The sequence below is a fragment of the Schistocerca americana genome, chromosome X (assembly GCF_021461395.2).
Source record: "Schistocerca americana isolate TAMUIC-IGC-003095 chromosome X, iqSchAmer2.1, whole genome shotgun sequence".
NCBI classification, from domain to species: Eukaryota; Metazoa; Arthropoda; class Insecta; order Orthoptera; family Acrididae; genus Schistocerca; species Schistocerca americana.
The window spans coordinates 105,718,266-105,744,000 of NC_060130.1; the positions used below are offsets into that span (position 1 = coordinate 105,718,266).

Genomic DNA, 25,735 nt, shown 5'->3' on the forward strand with positions numbered 1-25,735 from the left:
TTGGATGCGTCTTGAACGATGTGTGGCTGTGTTAGATGATATGGGTGCCTGCCATGTAGCATTTTCTTTTTCCAATTTACTTTATTCGTATCTGTTGATGTTATGTTATCTAAAGGGTTGTAGAAGTGGTTATGAAATTGCAGTGGTGTAGCCGATGTATTTATATGAGTGATTGCTTTGTTTATTTTGCTAGTTTCTGCTTGTTCTAGAAAGAATTTTCTTAAATTGTCTATCTGTCCATAATGTAGGTTTATTATGTCAATAAATCCCCTTCCTCCTTCCTTTCTGCTTAATGTGAATCTTTCTGTTGCTGAATGTATGTGATGTATTCTATATTTGTGGCATTTTGATTGTGTAAGTGTATTGAGTGCTTCTAGGTCTGTGTTACTCCATTTCACTACTCCAAATGAGTAGGTCAATATTGGTATAGCATAAGTATTTATAGCTTTTGTCTTGTTTCTTGCTGTCAATTCTGTTTTCAGTATTTTTGTTAGTCTTTGTCTATATTTTTCTTTTAGTTCTTATTTAATATTTTTATTATCTGTTCCTATTTTTTGTCTGTATCCTAGATATTTATAGGCATCTGTTTTTTCCATCGCTTCTATACAGTCGCTGTGGTTATCCAATTTGTAATCTTCTTGTTTAGTGTGTTTTCCCTTGACAATGCTATTTTTCTTACATTTGTCTGTTCCAAAAGCCATATTTATATCATTGCTGAATACTTCTGTTATCTTTAGTAATTGGTTGAGTTGTTGATTTGTTGCTGCCAGTAGTTTTAGATCATCCATACACAGCAAATGTGTGATTTTGTGTGGGTATGTTCCAGTAATATTGTATCCATAATTTGTATTATTTAGCATGTTGGATAGTGGGTTCAGAGCAAGGCAGAACCAGAAAGGACTTACTGAGTCTCCTCGGTATATTCCACGCTTAATCTGTATTCACTGTGATGTGATATTATTTGAATTTGTTTGGATATTAAATGTGGTTTTCCAATGTTTCATTACTATGTTTAGGAACTGTATCAGTTTAGGATCTACTTTGTATATTTCCAATATTTGTAGTAACCATGAGTGGGGTACACTATCAAAAGCTTTTTGGTAATCAATGTATGCGTAGTGTAGTGACCTTTGTTTAATTTTAGCTTGATATGTCACCTCTGCATCTATTATCAGTTGCTCTTTACATCCTCATGCTCCTTTGCAGCAGCCTTTTTGTTCTTCAACTATAATTTTGTTCTGTGTTGTATGTGTCATTAATTTCTGTGTAATGACTGAAGTTAATATTTTGTATATTGTTGGTAGGCATGTTATGGGGTGATATTTAGCTAGGTTTGCTGTGTCTGCTTGATCTTTAGGTTTCAGATAAGTTATTCCATGTATAAGTGTATCAGGGAATGTGTATGGATCTGCAATGTAACTGTTAAATAATTTAGTTACATGTGAATGTGTTGAGGTGAACTACTTCAGCCAGAAATTTGCTATTTTATCTTTTCCAGGGGCTTAAAATTGTGAGTAGAATTAATTGCTTGGGTGACTTCATGATGCAAAATTATCACTTCAGGCATTTGTGGTATCATCTTGTATGTGTCTGTTTCTGCTTGTATCCACTGTGCATGCCTGTTATGCTGTACCGGGTTTGACCGTATGTTGCTCCAGAAGTGTTCCATGTCTGTTATGTTTGGTGGATTGTCTATTTTAATGTGTGTGTTATCTATTGTCTGGTAAAACTTCTTTTGGTTTGTGTTGAACGTTTGGTTTTGTTTCCTTCTATTTTCACTTTTTTTGTATCTTCTAAGTCATTTGGCCAATGCTTGTAATTTCTGCTTCTTTTGATCTAATTGCTCTATCGTTTCTTGTTGTAAGATTTTACCTAACCTTTTTCGTTTTTTGTCTGACATTTCATTTCTTATGAATTGTGTTAGCTGTCCAAGGTCTTTTCTCAGTTTTTCTATTCTGATCTGTAGCCTGTGTTGCCATCCTGGTTTTGTGGGTTTCTTCTGTGTGTTGGTTGGTTCTGATCTCTGCCTAGTGTGTATATTTAGTGTAGTGATTGCTCCTATATAAACCAGTAGTTGTAACTCTTCCATAGTTGTATTTTCATTTATTTTGTTGTGTATGATTGTGTTGATAGTTGTTATTGTTGTTTCGACTTGTGGGTTATTAGGTGGTCTACGCAAGAATGGTCTAATGTCTGTATTTGTGTCTTTGTATTCTATATATGTCAGCTGACATTTTTCTTCTATATCTAACATGTGTGTCACTTCATGTTCTATTTGTGCTTGTTCTGGTGGCTGTCTTAAGATTTCGTTTTCCTCTGATTGTTTAATTGATGAGTGTTGTTCTTTGTTTGTTTGCTCTGGGTTGTTTGAGTCCATTACTGTATTTTCTTCTTCTTCTGATTTGCACATTATTTTGTTCCAGTATTTGTTGTACTTGTAGTTTGATGTTTTCTAATTCTGACTGGGGTATCCTGTTACATTTTTATTATTACATGGATCTGATCAGCTAGTCGTTGTTCTGTTAAAAATTTTAATTATGGGTATCTGGTAATAAATGTTGTGTATAGTTGTGATCTGTATCCAGTTGTGTTGGTTCCTAGGTTTGTTGCTTGGTAATAACAGAACATGAGGTGTCAGTTAACTTCATCTGACCATGTCATCCTCTGTCTTTGTTTTCCTTCTAGAGTGGTTGCAGGAAGCATATCCTGCAAAACACCTCTATTTGGATTTAAATCATTTCCCATATGGCTAGCAGTGTCGTTACCATTGTGGATAGGCATAGGGTTCAAGCGTCATCCCCAACGATGACAGCGCTTGTCTGAGGCTTCATTAGTTCTGTCCTGAGCCAACTAATCACACTAAAAGGGGGGTTAGCCCTATTAGTGGTTTGTTCTTTTCCTTGCCTTTTATGACTGGCAGAACATACCAGAGGCCTATTCTTCTTCTTCTTCTTCTTCTTCTTCTTCTTATTCATCCCAAAGAAGGTCTTTTCTGACAGTTTCACATGGTTGTATGAACGTTCTGCACATTGTACTCAAGTGGTGGAGGAAGAGGGGCGGGGGGAGTAGAGCTCCTCAAGCTTTAAATCCAACATCTTAGCTTTATGTTTTATTAGCCCAGTCTCAAAGCTTTTCTGACTGATGGGATGTATATCACAGGGGTGTACACTAAATGTCTGTGATATCGATATGATACATCATTGACTGTGGATCACAAACAATTAAGTTTTCCCTTCACTTTTGTTGAATCTTTTTCAAGAGATCTGTTATTCACTCATTAAACTACTGTAAACCAAGCACTCAGTATATAAATTATAGATAGTCAATTTATTCTTCTCTATAGCCTAAGTACACAATGTGACAATGGCAGAAGTCTCAACATTGCTCTCAAATTATTAAAAATTTTTTTTTCCAGATTCAAATTACTGATTTTTTTTGTCATAACTCTCACACATAATGGTTCATTGCATGTTTTGCAATTAATCTGACTTCATGCCATACTTTATGTTCTGAGTTAACTGTATACATAAAAATTTGTATCTGTTTCTTCCAGTGATTAGTTACAATAACATTTGGAAACTGGTTCCTCCTAAATCACAGAGGATTCTCATCAACAGCATGCCCTTTTCTGCCAGTTATTTGTCATTCTCTTGCATATGTTTCTTTAAAGTTCTTTTGTCAGAAGCAGACAGACCACTGATATTAACAATTTCTGCCGTAGTATGAACCTGTGGAGAGGATGAGAATCTGACCATCACAGGGGCAGAATGTGCAGATTGAACTACATCATTTCATTGTTTTATGCAATGATTTTACGTTGGCATGTGAAGATAGTCAAGTGATTCCACACTGAATTTGGTATCTCTTATTTAAGCATAGCTTTATCCATTCTCAAGTTATGACTGAAGTTGCATTTTTACAGCTGGTATGAAAGTTGATGGCGTCAACACAAGACAAACACACTAAGATTAGCCTGATATCTGGAGAGTGCAGCATCCATGTTACTGCAGAAAATGTAAAACAATACAGATCACCCATTAATTACTGGTAGTTTTGGTTTTGGTTTGTGGGTTTAAGGGACCAGACAAATTACTGGTAGTGTATGGTGCTGGATCTTCTAACACAAGTCTCTTAAAGTGGCTCTGTCACAGCCAGGATCAAAATGACTACAGGTGAAGCAACATCAACCACTGCTCTGGAATCATTCAGTAAGAGTTCAGAGTGCAGTACTCACTGCATCTTGCAGGAAACTGGGGTTAGCCATATACCAGTGATGAAAATTTGGGCTACACACAGCTAGATCAGAGAGATCTGGTGGAGTGCCACCATACTCTCTGGATTTAAGTTCATTAGGTTTGTATTTGCAGAGACATGTGAAGGCAGTTGTTTGTGTGAAGAAAAACAGAACTCTTGCATACATCAGACAGCAGAGTCCATGAGGAATCAGTGAACTGACTAACAAGCACCTTCCTACATACCATACAACATACTCTATAACCAGTGTTGCCTTGTTCTGTACAAAATATGAAATAACTCAAGAATGAATAAAGCTATTCTCGAATAAAAGATACCCTATGTTTTTCCATCTAATTCTCTGTCTGTTTGATATGTACATTGGCCCCATTGGTGACATAGCTTCATAGTTGTCCCCCCCCCCCCCCCTACCTCTCATCTAGTCAACAGCCACACTTCCCTGTTGTTGCAGCACTTTATGGCAAGCATTTCAGGTGTTGATAAAGGCTGGCTTTATCCTCATTTCTGTGTCTCTAGTTTTGGTATGGTGCACAAGTTCATATGACCAATATCACATGTGGCACAATCTGAAGCCAGAGAAATACATAACTGTCTCAGGTTAAATCTCAGTTATTGAGACAAACATTATATCCCCATTCTACATACAGTTTCAAGACTCTTGCCACTATTCTCCAAATTGTGCAACAGAATTTTTTTTGTTGCTGCTGTGTACACACTAAAATGCTGGAGTGTAAATGCAGTCAATTGATTTCATTTGTCATAATTTACCTATTCTAGGCATCAAAGAAATCATCCTCACTGTTACTGCTTATGAGCATCTTCATAAACTCATCCTCTATCAGCGATCAGGTTGGTGCAGTGGTTAAGGCATTGATATGTATCTACGAGTATTGTATTTCTCATCTGAGTATCCAAGAGTCAAGTTTTTTGAGGTTTCTCTTAAATGCTTAAAGCAAATACTAGGACAATTCCTTCGTGAAAGACAATCAACTTCCTTCTACATCTACCTCAATATTTCACAAGCCATCATATGGTATGTGGTGGAGCATACTTTATGTACCACTGTCACTTCCTTCCTTCACTGTTCGAGTCGTGAATAGTTCATAGGAAGGACAACTGCCAGTAAGCCTTCTCTAATTTTATCTTCATAGTACTTTGTGAGACATACAAAGGAGAAAGCAATATATATGTTGACTGTTATAGGAATGTACACTCTTGGAACTGTAACAATAAACCACAATGTGATGCAGAGTGCCTCTCTTGCAGCGTGTGCCGCTGGAGTTCTCTGATTATCTCTGTGACATTTTTGTGATTACTAGATGAGCATGTCATAAAACACACTGCTCTTCTTTGGATCTTTTCTATTTCCTGTACCAGTCCTATTTAGTATGGACCCCATTGTGGTGAGCAATATTCCAGTATTTGTCAAACAAGTGCTTTTGTAAGCTACTGGCTTTGTTGATGGATTACATTTCCTAAGGATTCTTTCAATAACACACAGTATGGCATCTGTCTTACCAACAATTAATTTTATGTGATCATTTCAATTCAAATCACCCTGTATTCATACCCCTAGATATTTTATGGAAATAACTGCTTCCAGTGATTGTTTTCCAACCACATAATCATACAATAATGGGTCTTACTTTCTATGTATTCACAATATGTTACATTTGTTTATATTGAGGGTCAATTTCCACCCCTTCCACCAAATATCGATTTTCTGCAGGTCTTCCTGCATTTTATAGCATCAGGACTTCCTTGTGTACAACATCATCATCTTCTATGAAACACCCCATGGAACTTCTGACATTGTCTATTAGGTCATTTATATATGTACTGTGAAAAGGAATGGTCCAATAAAACTCCTCTGGGGCACACTCAAAATTACTTTTGTGTCTGAAAACTTCTCTCCATTTAGAATGACATGCTGTGATCACACAGTTGGTCTGATATTCTATGCACTCATGTTTAGTTTACTAGGCAACAGTGCAGAACTGTACTGAATGCCTTCTATAAGTCAAGGAACACAGCATCTACCTCAGCACCTGGGTCTTGTGGACGAACAGAGCAAGCTGGATTTCACGTGATCAATGTTTTCAGAACTCGTGTTGGTTCCTACACAGACTTTTGGTCTCACAAATGACATAACAGGCAAGCATAAAACATGATCAAAAATTCTGCAACTGACTGAAATCGGTCATATAGACCTATAGTTGGGTCTGTCTGATGAGCCTTCTTTAAAATGGGAATGACCTGCACTTTTTGTCTATCATCAGGAACATTTCATTCCTCCAAAGACCAACAGTACACAGCTGCTAGAAGAGGGTCAAGTTCTTTCACATATTCTATGTAGAATTGTATTGGTATCCTGTTAGGTCCAGTGGTCTTCCATCTGTTGAAGGATTTCAGTTGCTTTTCTATAGTGTGGCCACTTATTTTGATATCAGCCATTTCGTCTTTCATGCAATGACTTAAAGTAGGCACTTCAGTGTGACCTTCCTCTGTGAAACAGTTTAGGAAAAAAGGGTTTAGTATTTTGGCCTTTCCTGTGTCACCTTCCATTTCAATGCCATTATGGTTAACATAAGGCCAAAATGTCTTAGAATTTTTTGTCAAATTGGTAGACAGAATTTTACTTTTGAATTCGTTGAATGATTCATGCATGGCTCTCCTCGTGCTAATTTTAGCTTCATTTAGTTTTTCTTTCTCTCTGAGGGTTTGGCTGCATTTAAATTTGCAGTGAAACTCCCCCTGTTTTAGTAGCCATTTTTTAACGTGACTGTTGAACCACGGCAGGCCTTTATGATCACTCGCAACCACCACATACCTGCCTAAATCATATCATACAATGCTCTCGAACTTTGTCCATTGACACTGAATGTTGTTAATGCTGGAGATGAAATTTTTATGCTGACTGCTCAGGTGATCTGAAATTTGTTTATCGTCACTCTTCCTAAGCAGAAAGATTTTCCTGCCTTTCTTTTTATATCCATTTACAGCCATATTTAGTAATGCTGTAATGGCCTTATGATCACCGATTTCCTATTCTACATTAACTGGGTTGAAAATTTCAGGTCTGTTTGTCACCAGCAGGTCTCAGACATTATCTCTCTGAATTGGTGCTCTGATTAATTGACCAAATTAATTGTCAAGTAAAGTGCTTAGGACAATTTCACACGATTCTCTGTCCCTATGGCCAATCCTAATTACACGTGTCTCCCAGTCTATAGCTGGCAACTTAACATCTCCACCTAAAACTAGAAAATGACTATGAAATTTGTATGAAATATTGTCCAAGTTTCCTCTAAACTGTTTTGTAACTACTTCTGCTGAGGCTGGGGTCTATAAAAGCAACCAATGACAGTGTTTGATCCACCTTTAACACTTGTCTTCACCCAAACTATTTTGCATTCAGAATCTGTACTAACCTCATGAACATTATCATATTTTTTATGGCTATAAACACACCTCCACCACCATCATTCACCCTATCTTTGTGGTATATATTCCAATCCGAATTTAGAATTTCATTGGTATTTGCATCTGGTTTCAACCAGTTTGCTACCCCTGGTACTATGTGGGCACTGTTACCATTTATAAAAGAGATTAGTCCTGAGAGATTTCCATAGATACTCCTGATTTTGGCCAATACTATATTAACATATAGTAACTGGACTCAGAAGGCATCTTATTGGGCCTGTGGAGGGTTTTATCCATTCTAAAAAACCCATGTGTGCATGCCACACATACTCGGCCACCCTAGTGGCTGCTTCCTGCAGGTAGTGCATTCCTGACCTATTAAGGGGAACCCTTCAATTCTCCACTCAGTAGTGGAATCACGAAACTTGCATCTGATCCCATCACAGAATCATTTAGATCTCCCAGTCTGCTGCAAACCAGAAGACCACAATCGGTTCTGGGAATGATTCTGCACAACAACGGCTCTGCATCTACCCCATAATTGTAGTTAGGTGTCTTCACCACATCAGCCAGTGCCAGTAGGAACTGAGGATGGGCTCTGAACCCAGGTATGAACAACAATTTGCAGCCAGGTGCACCCAGTGCAGTGAATTGCTGCCAGCCCTGTTGTCCAATCAGAGCTTGTGATAAGTCTCTAATGATTTCAGTGTCATTGGAGCATTAAACCTTTATCTTTCCCACTCTAGGCAGTTATGATGACTTGTTATTTTCACCAAAGAAGAAAAAGAATAGTGAGAATAGCACTTATGGCAATCATTACAAACAGTTAGATGCAAAATCAAGCATAAAATAATGACAGGAGACAACAATAGAAAAAAAAATACTCCAAATAAGCAGCCCCAAACTTCAAACTACAAACAGACGATGAGTCTTTGGACTGGAAATACGATTACCCATGTTAACACATCCTCAGTATATATGCTACTTAAGTGGCACTGTATATGAACAGATCCATGGCAATCAAAAGGTCAACCAGGTAAGGTGAATAAGCCACATCTACAGCAGTGTGAGAAAGGCAAGCTGGTGCCCTTAAACATTGTCCATATCACCAACAGGCATACAGTTCCTGATGACCACACCTTGCACCTCTGTCATGGTTAACTTCTAGACCTCTTCACAGTGTCTCATAGGGTGAAGGCATGGGATAATATGGATGGTGATCCATCTGTCAGATGGGGATGCTAAACTTGGTGGCCCTCTTAGTGCAAGGGTGCCCATACAATAGTTTTTATGGTGCAAGGAGGGGGGGAGGGGAGGGGGTCCCAAACCTGTAGGTATGGAGTATTTTTAATACTTTGGGAGATGAATAGTGACTTGTAAGTAGCCCAAAAAGGTTGCAGTTTCTACCCTGTTAAAAACCTCTGTAACACTGAATTTTGAATCATTTACCCAAAAGAAAAACACCTGACTATACTATATACCTTTTCCTTTCACTGAGAGCTTGGGAGAGGTGGGCAGGGTGCCCTTGCCCTTGCCCCCAGGTATGGGTACCCTTGTCATGGTGCTGTTTACGAGTAGTAGTCTATGTGCCAGCAAAGGGTTTAGCTCTCTCCCTTCCCTTCGTCCATCATAACATTAAACACATCCCCATGACACAGATACACTCTTAAATACTTTATAATGTGTTACAAGGAGAAAACAGCAAACTGCCTCCACTAGGAGTTTGCTCAGGACAAAAATGTAGGATTCTCACATTTTCCCAAAAGCTAATTTCCTAGATATGGTATGGACTGATTGCCTGAAATAAATTTTGACAGCCTCAATGTGTTGCTCAAAAGTTATCATTTAGTCTCAATGTTAATTTTTCACAATGCAGCTGTCTCAAAATCAAAAACCATTTAATATCATGTAAATTATTCAATATCTAAAATAGTGCCCTCTATAGAGTGAAGATCTGGAATATAGTCAAGATCAGTATTAAATACTGTTTAATCAAGAGAAGACTGCAGCTACAATATATTGTGAAATGATGCTACAATGCATAGATCTGTCCTGCTGAATATCTAAACAGTAAACCTTTGTGTACATTTAGTATATGAGTGGAGGAACAATATTTATACGTACCTCATTATCTGAGGGGCTACAGCTGCTTTTGTCATGCTTGTTACATGATTCATACTCTCAGTTATAGCCCTATGAATTGAATTGTAGGGCAAGTAATCTATAGAATTTGTGGGTGAGACCTATGGAGAAGAAAAAGCATTATAAAATGTCTTTTCTACATATCAACAGTTAATTTAAAAAATTCAAATTCATATTACATGATGTTTGTAAATGTTATTCTAACTAGGTTTCAAGTGAATGGACCACTGGATTAAGGGTAAACACATGCAACTGATTTAAAACACCTCCCCTCTCATTGATAAAATTAACAAAAAATGAATCTGAGAGGTGTTTTTGAACATAACAATAGTTAATTAAGACAATGTAAAGCTGCAAATGAAATGGGGATGATTCAGCATCATTAGCAGGCTCATCAGTTGCAACTGGTATCAACACCAGTCTTTCCTTTAGCTTTCACCCCCACACACCTGAACCAACTTTTCATTCCAGCAAGATAATGCCTGTTGACGTATTGTTGGTTAAAGAGTTACAGCCATCTTCACAGTGTTTTAAGTATTTGTTCCCCTTGCTGATACACATGTGACACATGGAGACCTGAGTTTCTTCCAGCATATACAATATTCAAATAACTTACAGAAATGCAGCTGGGTGACATCATCAACAACTGCTGATAATTTGGTAGGAGTACACCCTACCATTTTCAAGGCAAAATTAAAGCAAGTAAGCACTGTGCAAGGGAATTCAAAATCTCAGTTTTCAGGGAAACTCCAGCAAGATAACATTAACACACACTGTAAACACTAGTGCCATCACAAACCAAAGGTGACTGATGTCAGGAGTTATCTATAGTGAAATCAATAATCAATGATTGAGGTAGCATAAACACTGCCTCTCCATTTTTTACAAGGGAGATAGCAGGATCGCATGCACAATTTAAACAAAAACCACTATCTCCATTTAAAATTTAACTTGCTAATTTGATTTCAGCAGCTTCCTTAATAACACTGTTATATCTGTGTCATTATATTCCATAGGATGTCTGGTGCCAGGACAATCTCTGCAATGGTAGATTTGCTGAGCTATTGTAAGCATGTGTGCTGCTAATTATCAGTACACAAATCCTCCACATTCCTGATAGTGTGATTAATGTATGACATGCCACAATTGCAAGGACTATGGTAGAAATTTCCCCTATACAAACCAAGATAATCCTTTATGGAACCTTGCACAACATATTTCTGCAAAATACAACCAATCCTGTTTGAAATGCTCCCTACGTAAGGCAAAAAGGCTGTAGACTTTTGTGCCACCTAGGTATTATCATCACTCACCCATTTCACAATTGGTCAATAGTGCAATTCATTTCGTGACTGAACTGTAGGTGTCTAGCTTGCCATGTGGCACCCTGAACACTGTTCTCATTGTTAAATTTGGTACCTGTGATATGAAAATATACTTTATCTAGCAGTGAGCTTGTGTTCTCATGTCACATGTTACAATTACTTCCATTTTGGCAAAAAATGACTCCATCAGCTCTCTCTCTCTCTCTCTCTCTCTCTCTCTCTCTCTCTCTCTCTCTCTCTCTCTCTCTATAGAAGGAAACATTCCACGTAGGAAATATATATCTGAAAACAAAAATGATGTGACTTACCAAATGAAAGTGCTGGCAGGTCGACAGACACACAAACAAACACAAACATCCACACAAAATTCAAGCTTTCTCAACAAACTGTTGCCTCATCAAGAAAGAGGGAAGGAGAGGGAAAGACAAAAGGATGTGGGTTGCCTCTCCATTTTTTACAAGGGAGATAACAGGATCGCATTAGAGGGAAACATTCCATGTGGGAAAAATATATCTAAAAACACAGATGATGTGATTTACCGAACGAAAGTGCTGGCAGGTCGATAGACACACAAACAAACACAAACATACAAATGAAATTTAAGCTTTTGCAACAAACTGTTGCCTCATCAGGAAAAAGGGAAGGAGAGGGAAAGACGAAAGGATGTGGGTTTTAAGGGAGAGGGTAAGGAGTCATTCCAATCCCGGGAGTGGAAAGACTTACCTTAGGGGGAAAAAAGGATGGGTATACACTCTCACACACACACACACACACACACACACACACACACACACAGACACAAGCAGACATAACCACAGTCTGCTTGTGTCTGTATATGTGTGGATGGATATGTGTGTGTGTGTGTGTGTGCGCAAGTGTATACCCGTCCTTTTTTCCCCCTAAGGTAAGTCTTTCCGCTCCCGGGATTGGAATGACTCCTTACCCTCTCCCTTAAAACCCACATCCTTTCGTCTTTCCCTCTCCTTCCCTCTTTCCTGACGAAGCAACCGTTGGTTGCGAAAGCTAGAATTGTGTGTGTATGTTTGTGTTTTAAAGGAGATATTGAAATTTTTAACAACATGAAGGAACTCAATGAGGTGGAAATTGTAGTTGTGTAAATACCCAACACAGGATAATGTGGTGCTGAAGCCATGAAATCTGGACTATGCAACAATGGAAGAAAGTCATTTGGTCAGACAAGTATTGTTGCACACTGTTTCAAACTTCTGGCCAAGTTTGTGGCTGATACAGACTCCTTGCAGCCAAGAGTGAAACATGGTTGGCATTCAGCAATGATTTGGGCAACCACAGTGTGGAATTCCATGGACCCCATGGTTATTCTGCAAGGTCACATTACTGCCAAGGATCATGTAACCATTTTGGCTGACCATGGTACAATATTTCTTCCCCAATGCTGTTGCTGTGTTCCAAGATGACAGGGCCTGTGTTCATACAGTTTGCACCATCCACGACTGGTTTTGTGAGCACAAAGCTGAATTGTCACACTTATCCTGGCAACCACAGTCACCAGATCTCACTATTATTGAGCCTTTGTGGTCCACTTTTGAGAGAAGTGTGTGTGGTCACTATCTACCTCCTTCATCATTACCTGAGCTTGCCACTATTTTGCAGGCCGTGTGGTATAAGATTTACTTTCACCATATGGGGCCTGTATTTATCCATTCTGAGATGACTGGAAACTATTGTGAATGCCAGCAGTTTTCCTACCTCATATTAGGCATGGCAATGTGCTTTGTTTTTGGTGTTTCCATATTTCTATCCACCCACTATAATTATTTGTTGTGTGGTATTGTTTTTAGAGATATGAGCTTCTGTAGTCATTGCATTCATTAACCTTCAATTATTGACTGTATGCAAATGTAGAGTCTTACACATAAAAGACTGATGGATCGTAGAACACACAAATCTCCATTGTTTAAAATCTTTAAAATCAGTTTCAAACAATTGAGCTGGAGATATCTCTCTTATAAGAACAAGGAGGTAGATCAGATTAAATTGAACAGCAGTAACAGAGCAAGCTGGGACTATCAGACTTGTTCTTATATCACACCTAATGCCAATCTTATTATTTTTTTCCATTTCAGTTTTTTTTTGTTAGTAGTACATATATGATAATTAACATAAAATAACTAATTTTTTATCCATGAAACATTTCATCAAACTTTATTGTTCAATATATAATTTAATGATTGCTGATGACAACAGTATACTTGGTTCTTATGGGAATTATTTTATTTAAGGAAATACTTATTATTTATTATAATTGCAAACCATATGATGATAAAAATTCAACAATGTTAAAAATTGTTTCTTTTAAGACTGACATAGACAGTTCACTTATGGCTCCTCATCTCCTCATTCTCCTCTTTTCAACAGACTGTGACATTTTTCCAAAAAAGTAATATTTCAATTAAAATTGAGAAATGTATAGCAACCAGTCACTGATAAATTGTTTATTGTAGATCTAGCTAGATTTCAACCACTGCATGGCTATCACCAGTGCTGCAAGATGCAAGTCAAATCATCATCACTTACTTGCTTTTACAAATAGCTCCTACTAGATTATCCATGATCAGTGAACTGAAGTACTGACATGGATAATTTTGTAGGGGCTATTTGTACAGGTGAGTGATAATGATGATTTGACTTGCATCTTATTGCATTGATGATAGCCACACAGTGGTTGAAATCTATCTACATCTGCAATTGATTATTGTACATTGCTCAATTTTAATAAACTTAGCTGCTGAGCGCACACATTCTCTACAGAATTGAACCTGGTAATATTTCAATAGTCATATGGAGTCAAAATTTTTGTGTTGCAGAATGTCTGAATCTTAAAATACAATGCTTTCCAAAACACAGGACCATTGTCTTGTAGACTTGATTTTCCTGTTTCGAAAACTGTATACTTTCACTACAATAAACTGTTAGTTTGGCAATTATTCAAACTAGAAGATTTCACTTTGTATGCACATTTTGATGAACTTTGGGAATTCCTGTGCACACTGAACTGCTCTCATGAAATAGTAGCAGTAATATTATCATTTTCTAATTTTAAAGCTAGTAATTAAACAAATTTACTTCATTGTCTATTGTATCTTCATCCCTTTTAACTCTACTGTTTTTTATTAAATATCTAAAATGGAATATCTTACTATTCTCTCAGCTTATTATTTTCTGGAATATGCATGGATATAAATACATTTCGTGCACAAAGTCTTAGTCAATTAATGTGCAACAGTCTAACAATACAGTCATTATGTTATTAGCCAGTCAGCATATGTAAACCTAAGTGAGTTATATTTTTAAGTTAATGATAATAGGAACATGGTAGAATATATTGGATTTCATAAAACTATTTAGTAATGTACCAAGAGAATTGTGAGGAGATATAATAAAAAGAGAAGCATTTGAAAATAATAAAAATCTGGAGAAACAAAACAGAAAACTCAGTTGGGTAGAAGCTACATCTTACAAGTTAAAATAGCAGATTGCACAATAACTAAAAACAGTGACAAATTCGAACAACAATTCCAACACTTCTTTAAATTTAGATGTAGATCAAGAGGTATATTGGAAATGCAGATAGTGAATAATAAAAATATTAATGTTCCATCAGTGATGCCAGGTAAAGTGTATAAACCCATATCCTATATAAAAAAGAAAAAGGCACCTAGACAGGACGGTTTTCAATAAAAATGATGAAAAATAAACTAAACTCTGTTTGAACAGGCCTCAGAAGCCACAACAGTACTGACCAACTAACATGTTACCCTCAGTGAATAGGTGGCACTGGATGCTGATATAAAGGGGCATATGGTCAGCACACCAGTCTTCCATTTGCTGTTAGTTTTTGTGATTGGAGCTGCTATTTCGCAATCAAATAGCTACTCAATTGACCTCACAAGGGCAGAATGTACCTCACTTGCCAACAGCACTCAGAAGACCCAGACTGTCACCTATTAAAGAGCTAGCCAAGCCCAACATCACTTAACTTTGGTGGTCTAATGTGAACTCGTGTTACCACTGGGGCAATGCCATTGGCAAAATGATGAAAGCTGAAGGCTATTCAGTAAACATGGCAATTGCAAAATTGTTTACAGAAACTCTTCAAATGAAGGCATTACAGCACAATGAACCATTTGCATGTCATGAATGAAATTACAGAACAGAGCAATTAGTAGGAATTACTGCTGTGTTTGGGGTTCATGAATTTTGAGAAAGCATTTGACTCAGTCTCAACAGTATTTATTTTGACTGACCTTGAGAAGTTTGAAAGTAGGCTCGGAAATAATTACAATTAGACTAAAAGGATAAACAGTAAACATATGTAAGTAAGTATATAAGTAAAATAGTACACATTGTCAACAAAATCATACAACAAGTTGATGAATTTTTGTATTTATGATTGCTGAGTGGATGATCAGCAAAATATTGAAATAGAAGAGTCAAAGTGGCCTCAACTGCTTTCAGTAAACCAAATAAGCTTTTAAAAATTATGTGTCTGATGTGCCTGAAAAGGAAAGCTTACCATCACTCCAATTACCCAGTGTGTTCCATGAATTGTAGTTTATGATATTGACACATGGATTTTTAATGCAAAACAATTCAAAAACCCAGCACTGCCCAATGGATAATGGAGTGGTGTATATTGGGAACAATGATAAGAAATAGGATAACAAATAAATCAATCAGTGAACAGACAGCAGAGAAAGACACAACTGTGACCATACTGAAAATGAAATACTGGTGGATAGAACATGTAAACAGGCAAACTGGTGTACTAAGGAAGCTCATGCTGGATTCCAAGTGATAAGAAAAGATAAGCAAAGATAACAATATGAAAGTAAGTAGATGACATTAAAAACATATAGCAGCAATGTGGATGGTGCAGATGGTAACCACAATGAAATTCTAGGGGAGCTCAGTAGATTGTCTCTGTTTTTATGAACACTCAAAGATGAATGCTATGGATCTTACAGTCAGTGGCATTGATAAACAACTGAAACTGCTACAGCCAAACAAAGCTTCAATCTGTGATTGAATACCTATCAGATTCTATACAGAATTTGTGGCTGAGGTATCCTTATTTTAACCATAATATATCACAGATCCCTTAAACAAAAATTGTGCACACTGCTTGCAAGAAAACGTCACTCATACCTCTTTTAATCATAATATACCAGATATCCCTTAAAATAATACTGTGCACAGTTCTTGCAAGAAACCACCGCTCACACTTCTCTACAAGGTGGGTAGAAGAAGTGATCCACAGGACTACCATCCAGTAGCCTAGTCATCCATTTGTTGTAGAATCTCAGAATATATTATGTGCTGAAAGGTAATTATGTGATGTAATTAGTGTTTTAGGGTGCTATACAGTGAGGTCATCAGTGTCCCAAGGATAATGAAGTATGCAGGACAGTATGACCTCCTCCATGCCAACCAGAACAGATTCCTGAAACTTTGATAATGTAAAACCCAACTCTCACTTTTCTCACATGACATTTTGAAAGCCATGGTTCAAGACAGTCAGGCAGATGCAATTTTGTTGACTTCCAAAAAGTATTTGACTCAGTAGCACATCAACATTTATTAATAAAAATATGGTCTCATAGGTTATTAAATGAAACTGGTGACTGGACTGATGATTTATTGGTAGAGTGGATGCAGCATGTTCTCTTGGATAGAGAATGGAGTAACGTCTTGTGTGTCTCAAGGAAGTGCATTGGCATCCTTGTAATTAAAGTTGTATATCAATGGCCTGAGTGATGATAATTACAATAACCTCAGGATTTTTTCAGGTGATGCTGTTACTTATAATGAAGTAAATTTGAAGAAGTCAGAGCTTGACATGGTTTCACAGTGGGGCAAAGATGGGCAACTTGCTTCAAATGTTCAGAAATGTAAAATTTTGTACTTTACAAAACAGAGAAGCATAGTATTTTATGACTACAGTATCAAAAAGTCACAACTGGAATCAGTCTATACATACAAGTATCTGTGGGTGGCAATTTGTAGGGATATGAAGTGGAACGATTACATAGGCTCAGTGATGGGTATAGCATGTGGGTGGGGTACATTGGTTCATTGGTAGGATACTGAGAAAATGCGATCAGTCTACAAAGGAGATTAATTAATAAACCCTTGTGTGACCCATCCTATAATAGTACTTACATGTGATGGACCATACCAAATAGGACCATCAGGAGATATTGAACATATACTAAGATGAGCAGCATTAATGATCACAGGTGTGATTGATCCATGGGAGAGTATTGCTGAGGTATTGAAAAACTTGAACTGGTAGATGCTTGAAAATAGATGCACACAGTCATTTAAGTCCTCATTCTTCCCATGTTTCAGATGCAGATAGAATGAGAAGAAACCCTAATATTCTTTTACAATGTGATTATCCTCTGTCATGCACTTCACAATGGCTTGGAAAGTATACATGTAGTTTTTGAAGACAAGGCATTGGATTCTATAATGCAATTTTTTTTTAGAAAATCCACCACAAATTTGGGAACGTATTCCATGTACCAAAGATTGTCTGAATATCTGTAATACAGGGACCAATTAAATTATGCAGTGCAGCTGTTAAGACTCTGATCTCATATTCAGGAAGATAGTGTTGCTCTGTCTAGCCATCCTGATCTGGGTTTTCCTTGGTTTTCCTAAATGACCTAGGAAAATTGTGGGATGATTCCTTAATCAAGGCCATGGTGAACCACTTGTTCTAACCTCATAAGGTCTATTACATATCCTGTGTGCTGTATATTTTGAACTGTTGATTTGCATTGTGTTACCATGACAATTCTGATGTAATTGTGAGATTATCCTTGGAGAAATAAATAAAATGAAACTTAGGATTACAAAATCTATCTCTCCACTCTCTTCATTATTTGCAAAATATCCTATGTGAAGAGAACAATTTGTGTTTCATATCTCATTTGCTTCCTACATGAGTGCTCATCTTTTGAAAGAAATTTCTTAATCCTCCCCTCAGTCTATTTACCTGTCCTCCTTGGATATAACTTCATAATATATGGGAGCAATTAGGATCTTTGTTAATCACTTGTGACTGTACAATACATCAGAGATTTGCAATAAAGGTAAGCTAATATTTCAAACATAACAGGACTACATGAAGGACTGGCATCTTATACATTTTCAAAAGTTTTAATTGTTTGAAGATGGTGGGTGCATACTTCCATTATCATTGTGAAGAGTTTGTGTAGTAGTCAGATTCTGATAACATAGTACATTTTTATCGTGTGAATGCTTTTTTAAAATATGAAATATAAGATTTTCCTTTTGTTGTCTTCTGTTTTGATATCATGGTACTTCATAATTGTGTGGCTAGAAGCTTTCAGTGTGCTGAGCAATTCTACTTAGCACAAATTTTTTATTATTATATGCTGTGAACTATCTTTTATTAATTTCTAACTATGGAAATTGTGATAGGAATTAAAAACTGAATTTTACATAGATACAAAAGTTGCTCTTAACTTTTGTTTGGTGACCCCACAACATTTTTGAATCAACATCACAATAGCTTATTTTTGCAGTGCATTTGTTACTGATAAACCATGACTGGTTATTTCTAATGTTTATCACTGAACTTGTAGGTATAAGTTCTGAGTGTAACACATAACAGTTCTGAACTTGGACCACACATGATCTGTGTTGACTGAATTTGAGAATCACAAATTATGCTTTACGATTTTAGTGACTGCTCTCTTATCTATCAAAGACAGTTCCTTGTAGCATTCTTGTTAGAACTTGTTTTAGCATTTACTAACCATTGTACTATAGTGCAACATTTTAGTTACTAATTTCTCTCTTTGTTGACCTACAAGGTGATACCTATTAGTGTTCACAAACTCTAAAATATTTATGTAATATGTAGGAAATCTGCAATTTTGCTAGTTTGCCAGTTAACAATGTCTTTCTCAGTACATTGTTTGTAATATTATTTCATCCCTCACTTAAAGGATGGAGAGCCTTCATCTGAAGATGCCAGAATTTTACTGAATCAAAATAAAAAATACTCATGTATATTCTTTGGTATGATCATAATAATGAGATACAATTTTTACACACTGCTATTATCTAAGACTGTCACTACACTCAGATGACATCCTCACCAGTGGAGGAACACACTGTGACCAACAGGGTAGCAATAGGAAACTGGAATCATCTCATTACTGGCACCTCACATGTAGACAATAATTGTGTTTGGACATTCAAGGACTACTAAAGTTTATTAAGAGTTCTGCAACATCACAACTGGTATATAGAATCTGTGCAAAGTTATGGTTTACCAGCCACAAGTGTATCTCACTGAGGGCAGACAATCTTTCATGCAACTGTCACCAAGTATTTATCTCTCTGGATATCTGAAACCCAGGCACTGACAAGCTGCTGGAACCAGTCACCTGATGGCCTAAGTATAAGACTGCCACTCATTAGCTACTTGGGTATTCATTCACACAGCCTAGTGTGCTTGAACTACAGTCTTATTTTATTCTTTGTATCCAGAGACACAACAGTGTAAACTAGAAGTGGGTGATCTTACATATTCACATACTGTATTGTCCAATCAGACAATATGGATCCAAGTATCATTGAAATGTTCCAAGAGCAATAATGGATATCACAACAACTAGCAGAAAAGAAGAAGAAGATGCAGTACTACTAGTAACAACAACAACAACGGATACCGCAACACCTAGTGGCCCACCAGCAGCTACAGATCTCTTTGAATTCACCATAGCAAGATGACAGTTGACTGACCAAATCATGTGTCATCACTGTTTCCAAGATTCTGTACAGTAAAGGACAAATGGGACTCATGTTAAAATGCCTGACTCCAGAGCTTTCAAGCTCACAATGTAACTTACAAATATCAGAGCCTCAGTAGCTTGCCTTGCATCTGTTGTGGGCAGATGTGCAGAACATCTGTCATAAAAGAGATGTAACAACCATGCTATTTACTGTATTTTGGCATAATATGTCTTGATATCTTTCAAAGAATATCCATGCCATTCTGGGCAGTTTAGTGTTTATTTGAGCCTCCAAATGGGCACATCAGCCTTAAAACATTGAGTTTCAGAACTGCAGGTTCCCATAAAGTTATTTCACTTCAAATGCAGAAAAGCAAATTGCAGAACTTCATACAAAGGTATTGTGTTGATCCAACATTCTCTATATGAAGCCAGCTGCAGAAAGTACTAAGTCTTTCCAACCTGGCATTGGAGGAACTGTTAAATGTAACAAATATATTCAATGACATGGAAATGCAATGGGAACCTGAAGGAGCCACAGTATAACTAAAACATCCACAGTTCTCTGACCAGGGAGCTCTCAGGAGATAGCACAGTCTAGAAAACAATATAACAAATTGCATGGGGGTTCCATACAAAGAAAGTGCCACATAATGTGGCAACTACTTTTTTCTATGCAATCTGCATAGCTGACAACATCAAAAAGCTTCCTGTAACTTTATTAGAAAGCGCAGCTCACTGAAGCACTGCAGACAACTTCACACATGTTTTCACAAACCAGTGGCAATGAACACGGCTTTTAATACAAATGTACTTATACACATTAAGTTTCTTTATGGGTTATGGTAACCAAAATACTAACATTTGGGTAATGACCCATGATTTAAGCCAAGTATTAATTTCTATAAATGAAACCTGTGGTCAAAAGTTATCAACAAATATGATCTGGCAAAATACATCCTGCATATATGGCTTCTGGTCCATGTTATATGATACTGTAAATTTGGTATCCCAAATCACACCACCGCAAGGTTCAGAGGAGTTACAGGGGGTGGGCAAAAATAGGGAAACACAAAAAGCACAACACATTACATGCTTAGAAAAACCATTGGCATTTTTTTCAAAACAGCTTCAAGTCATCTCAGAGATGATACACTACTGGCCATTAAAATTGCTACACCAAGAAGAAATGCAGATGATAAACGGGTATTCATTGGACAAATATATTATACTAGAACTGACATATGATTACATTTTCACGCAATTTGGGTGCATAGATCCTGAGGAATCAGTACCCAGAACAACCACCTCTGGCCGTAATAACAGCTTTGATACACCTGGGCATTGAGTCAAACAGAGCTTGGATGGCATGTACAGGTACAGCTGCCCATGTAGCCTCAACACAATACCACAGTTCATCAAGAGTAGTGTCTGGTGTATTGTGAGGAGCCAGTTGCTCAGCCACCACTGACCAAACGTTTTCAATTGGTGAGATATCTGGAGAATGTGCTGGACAGGGCAGCAGTCGAAAATTTTCTGTATCCAGAAAGGCCCGTACAGGACCTGCAACATGCGGTTGTGCATTATCCTGCTGAAATGTTGGGTTTTGCAGGGATCGAATGAAGGGTATGTAGTGACTTGGCCAGACAGCCAAGCCACTGTAAGGTAGCCGAAATGCACGCGTTAAGCTCACGCAGACTGGCGTGAGGTCTGGAACAGTTAAGGGAAATTATAGTAGCAAATAAAGTACGTAGTTGATGTAATACTTAACTTTAATCCACAATTGGTGAACATCTCTCGTTACTGTACATGGTTCACAGTATTAATTATCAAATGCTATGGCGCCTTGCTAGGTCATAGCAAATGACGTAGCTGAAGGCTATGCTAACTATCGTCTCGGCAAATGAGAGCGTATTTGTCAGTGAACCTTTCCTAGCAAAGTCGGCTGTACAACTGGGGCGAGTGCTAGTAAGTCTCTCTAGACCTGCCGTGTGGTGGCGCTCGGTCTGCAATCACCGACAGTGGCGACACGCGGGTGCGACGTATACTAACGGACCGCGCCCAATTAAAGGGCTACCACCTAGCAAGTGTGGTGTCTGGCGGTGACACCACAGGGTAGAGCCACAGGTCGTAACACATCTGAAATGTAACGTCCACTGTTCAAAGTGCTGTCAATGCAAACAAGAGGTGACCCAGACGTGTAACCAACGGCACCCCATACCATCATGCCCGGTGATATGCCAGTATGGCGATGATGAATACACGCTTCCAATGTGCATTCACTGCGATGTCGCCAAACATGGATGCGACCATCATGATGCTGTAAACAGAACCTGGATTCATCCAAAAAAATGATGTTTTGCCATTTGTGCACCCAGGTTCGTCGTTGAGTACGCCATCACAGGCAATCCTGTCTGTGATGTAGCATCAAGGGTAACTGCAGCCATGGTCTCCGAGCTGATAGTAGACACTGCTGCAAACGCCGTTGAACTGTTCGTTCAGATGGTTGTTGTCTTGCAAGCGACCCCATCTGTTGACTTAGGGATCGAGATGTGGCTGCACGAGCCGTTACAGCCATGTGGATAAGATGCCTGTCATCTTGACTGCTAGTGATATGAGGCCGACGTTCCATATTACCCTCCTGAACCCATTGATTCCATATTCTGCTAACAGTCATTGGATCTCGACCAAAGCGAGCAGCAATGTCACGATACCATAAACTACAATCATGATAGGCTACAATCCGAACTCTATCAAAGTCTGAAACGTGATGGTGCACATTTCTCCTCCTTACACGAGGCATCACAACAACGTTTCACCAGGCAACGCCGGTCAACTGCTGTTTGTGTATGAGAAATCGGTTGGAAACTTTTCTCATGTCAGGACGTTGTAGGTGTCACCACCAGCGCCAACCTCGTGTGAATGCTCTGAAAAGCTAATCATTTGCATATCACAGGATCTTCTTCCTGTCAGTTAAATTTTGCATCTGTAGCATGTCATCCTCATGGTGTAGCAAATTTAATGGCCAGTAGTGTAAATACAGGTCCTGTATGATTTTCTAAGGAATCTTATTCCATGCTTTCTGCAAAATAATGGAAAGTTCAGATAACGATGATGGAAGTGGATAGTGATCATGTACCCTTCTCTCCTAAGTAGACCACAGAGGCTCAATAATATTGAGATCTGGTGAGGGTGGTTGCCATTGGGAGTGTAACAATTCCTCCTCGTGCTCGCAAGTCAGTCCTGTGTGAACAGGGCCCCTGTCATCTTGGAACAAATATTGTACCATGGGATGGACCTCATTAGCCAAAATGGTCACATAATCCTTGACATGGGGCCCATGGATTACCATGATATGGCTGCCCAAATCATCACTGAACCATCACCATGTTTCACTCTTGGCAGCAATCTGTCTCAATCATAGGCTTGAAATGGCACACGCCAGACATAAACTCAGTCAGAAGTTGGAAACAGTTTGTAATAAGACTCATCTGACCAAGTGACTTTCTTCCTTTGCTCCATAGTCCAGGTTTTATGGCTTCAACACCACGGTTTCCTGTTACGGGCATTTGTATCACTGATATGTGGTTTTGGCATTCTGGCTCACTCTGAAGTTCCCAGCATATGGAGCTCCCTTGGTGTTGTTCTGTTACTGGAAGGGTTCATAAGTGCAACTTTCAGTGCTACAGTGACTTTTGCAGCAGTCCTCTTATTTTTTATTATAATCCTTTTCAGTGACCACATGTGACAATTGCTCAACACACACTTTTGACCACATTGTGACTTGATGAATGGTGTTTTTCTGCTTTCCCTGTACACAATATAAGTCTTTAATATGGTGCCTCTTAAGACACCAAACACTTTGGCCACCTTTGCTATGGAAGAACCCACCATACAAACACGAACAATTTACCCACATTCAAATTTACTTAGCTCTGGCATAATTCACTCACAACAACACAGTACACTGTTCTGACCACAAATGGCACTTGCGATGCATTGAGGGCATTGCACATGTGCAGTTCATGATAAAATACAACAGCATGCCAAGAATCTGCATATATGTCCAAGCATGCATTTCTTGCAGTGTTTCCATATTTTTGTCCAGCCGCTGTATGTAACATATGTGTGGTCATTTTTATAGATGGCATGGACTGTGCAAAACTTCTACAGCCTCACATTACTGTAAAGTCTGATGTAAATACAAAATAATTTTCCACAATGCCTACTGTTTTTGCACTATGGGACACCGAGAAGGCAGAATTATACTGATACAAGAACTAACATATATTACAGATGCTAATCAACTCAAGAAACTAGGTTACCATTAAAAAGTAAATGGAGCAACAGCATTAGAACAGTTTTCTCCCATTGCCCTGGAGATGGGATAGAGCACTTTATTACATTTTTGTTCAGAACATAGTCCAGAGTGCAATGCTATTGTTGCCAGACTGAGGAAGTGGCTTGGTCTGTGTGTTTAAATTAGTGAAATTTCATACCTAACATTCTGACAAAATGTTCTGACAAAATGTTCCAATTAATTCCAAATCACAAGATATCACTCATCCTTTTCAACCTTCCATAAAATATACTGGTTCACACAAGTCAGTGTCTGTTGTGGTGGATGCTCATGTTGACAGTGTGCTAGCTTAAGCTGGTGCCAGCACACGAGGCGGCAAAGAGGTTGTGAGAGTATCGACAGAGGCCAGTGACAGACTCGCAGGAAATGGACTGCCAATGCCCTCTCGGCCGCCAGTATTTAGAGTGCCGCCGTGGACAGGAGGGCCAGTCTGTTGCAGTTTATTGCACCAAGTGAGTTCGAGTCTGTCATCAGTCGAGACCAGTGGCAGCCGCAGTAGCAGTTAGCTCTGCCGCTAGCTCAGAGACAGGCAGCACATACCAACAAGAAGAGTGTACATAGCAGACCTGTACTTCACCAGCAGTGAAGCTAACATGTACTTGTTCGCCCACTGCTTGAATACTGCTCAGCAGTGTGGGATCCGTACCAGATAGGGTTGATAGAAGAGATAGAGAAGATCTAACGGACAGCAGCGCGCTTCATTACAGGATCATTTAGTAATCCCGAAAGCGTTAAGGAGATGATAGATAAACTCCAGTGGAAGACTCTGCAGGAGAGACACTCAGTAGCTCGGTACGGGCTTTTGTTAAAGTTTCGAGAACATACCTTCACCGAAGAGTCAAGCAGTATATTCCTCCCTCCTACGTATATCTCGCGAAGAGACCATGAAGATAAAATCAGAGAGATTAGAGCCCACACAGAAGCATACCGACAATCCTTCTTTCCATGAACAATACGAGACTGGAATAGAAGGGAGAACCGATAGAGGTACCCTCCGCCACACACCGTCAGGTGGCTTGTGGAGTATGGATGTAGATGTAGATGTAGATGTAGATATACTGTTACAGAGAGCTTGCACCACACAACAACTAGCTTAAGCTAAGTAGACTTATTATTCCTAGGAATAAAAACCCAGTTAATATATGTGTGCAGTTTGTGTTATAGAAAGAAGCTACCAGCCACCAAACAACATCCTCTTCTTGCTTCCCATGGTACAGCTCTACAGAGACAAAGAAATGACGTAACAGATGGCAAGATGTATAATTCAGAAGAAGATTTTGCTTGTTTATCTTGTGTTTTAGGTTGCAGGTCTGGTCATTCATAATTTCTTCTTGTGTTACTGCATGTATTCCAGGAGTGGAGCAGCAGAACTAATCAAATTTCTCTTTTCAGAGGCTTTTTTTGATGCTTTGCTATAA

General features: G+C 38.3%; 1 protein-coding gene across 4 annotated transcripts in view; it reads right to left on the reverse strand.

Annotated features, from left to right (window-relative positions):
- Nucleotides 1–25,735, reverse strand: part of LOC124555453 (muscle calcium channel subunit alpha-1-like) — a 566,027-nt gene that overhangs the window by 31,367 nt on the left and 508,925 nt on the right. For all 4 annotated transcript variants that reach the window (XM_047129373.1, XM_047129372.1, XM_047129371.1 and 1 more), the window contains exon 37: nucleotides 9,802–9,920. In XM_047129373.1, coding sequence (XP_046985329.1) covers nucleotides 9,802–9,920 — 119 coding nt within the window. The remainder of the gene's footprint in view (nucleotides 1–9,801; nucleotides 9,921–25,735) is intronic.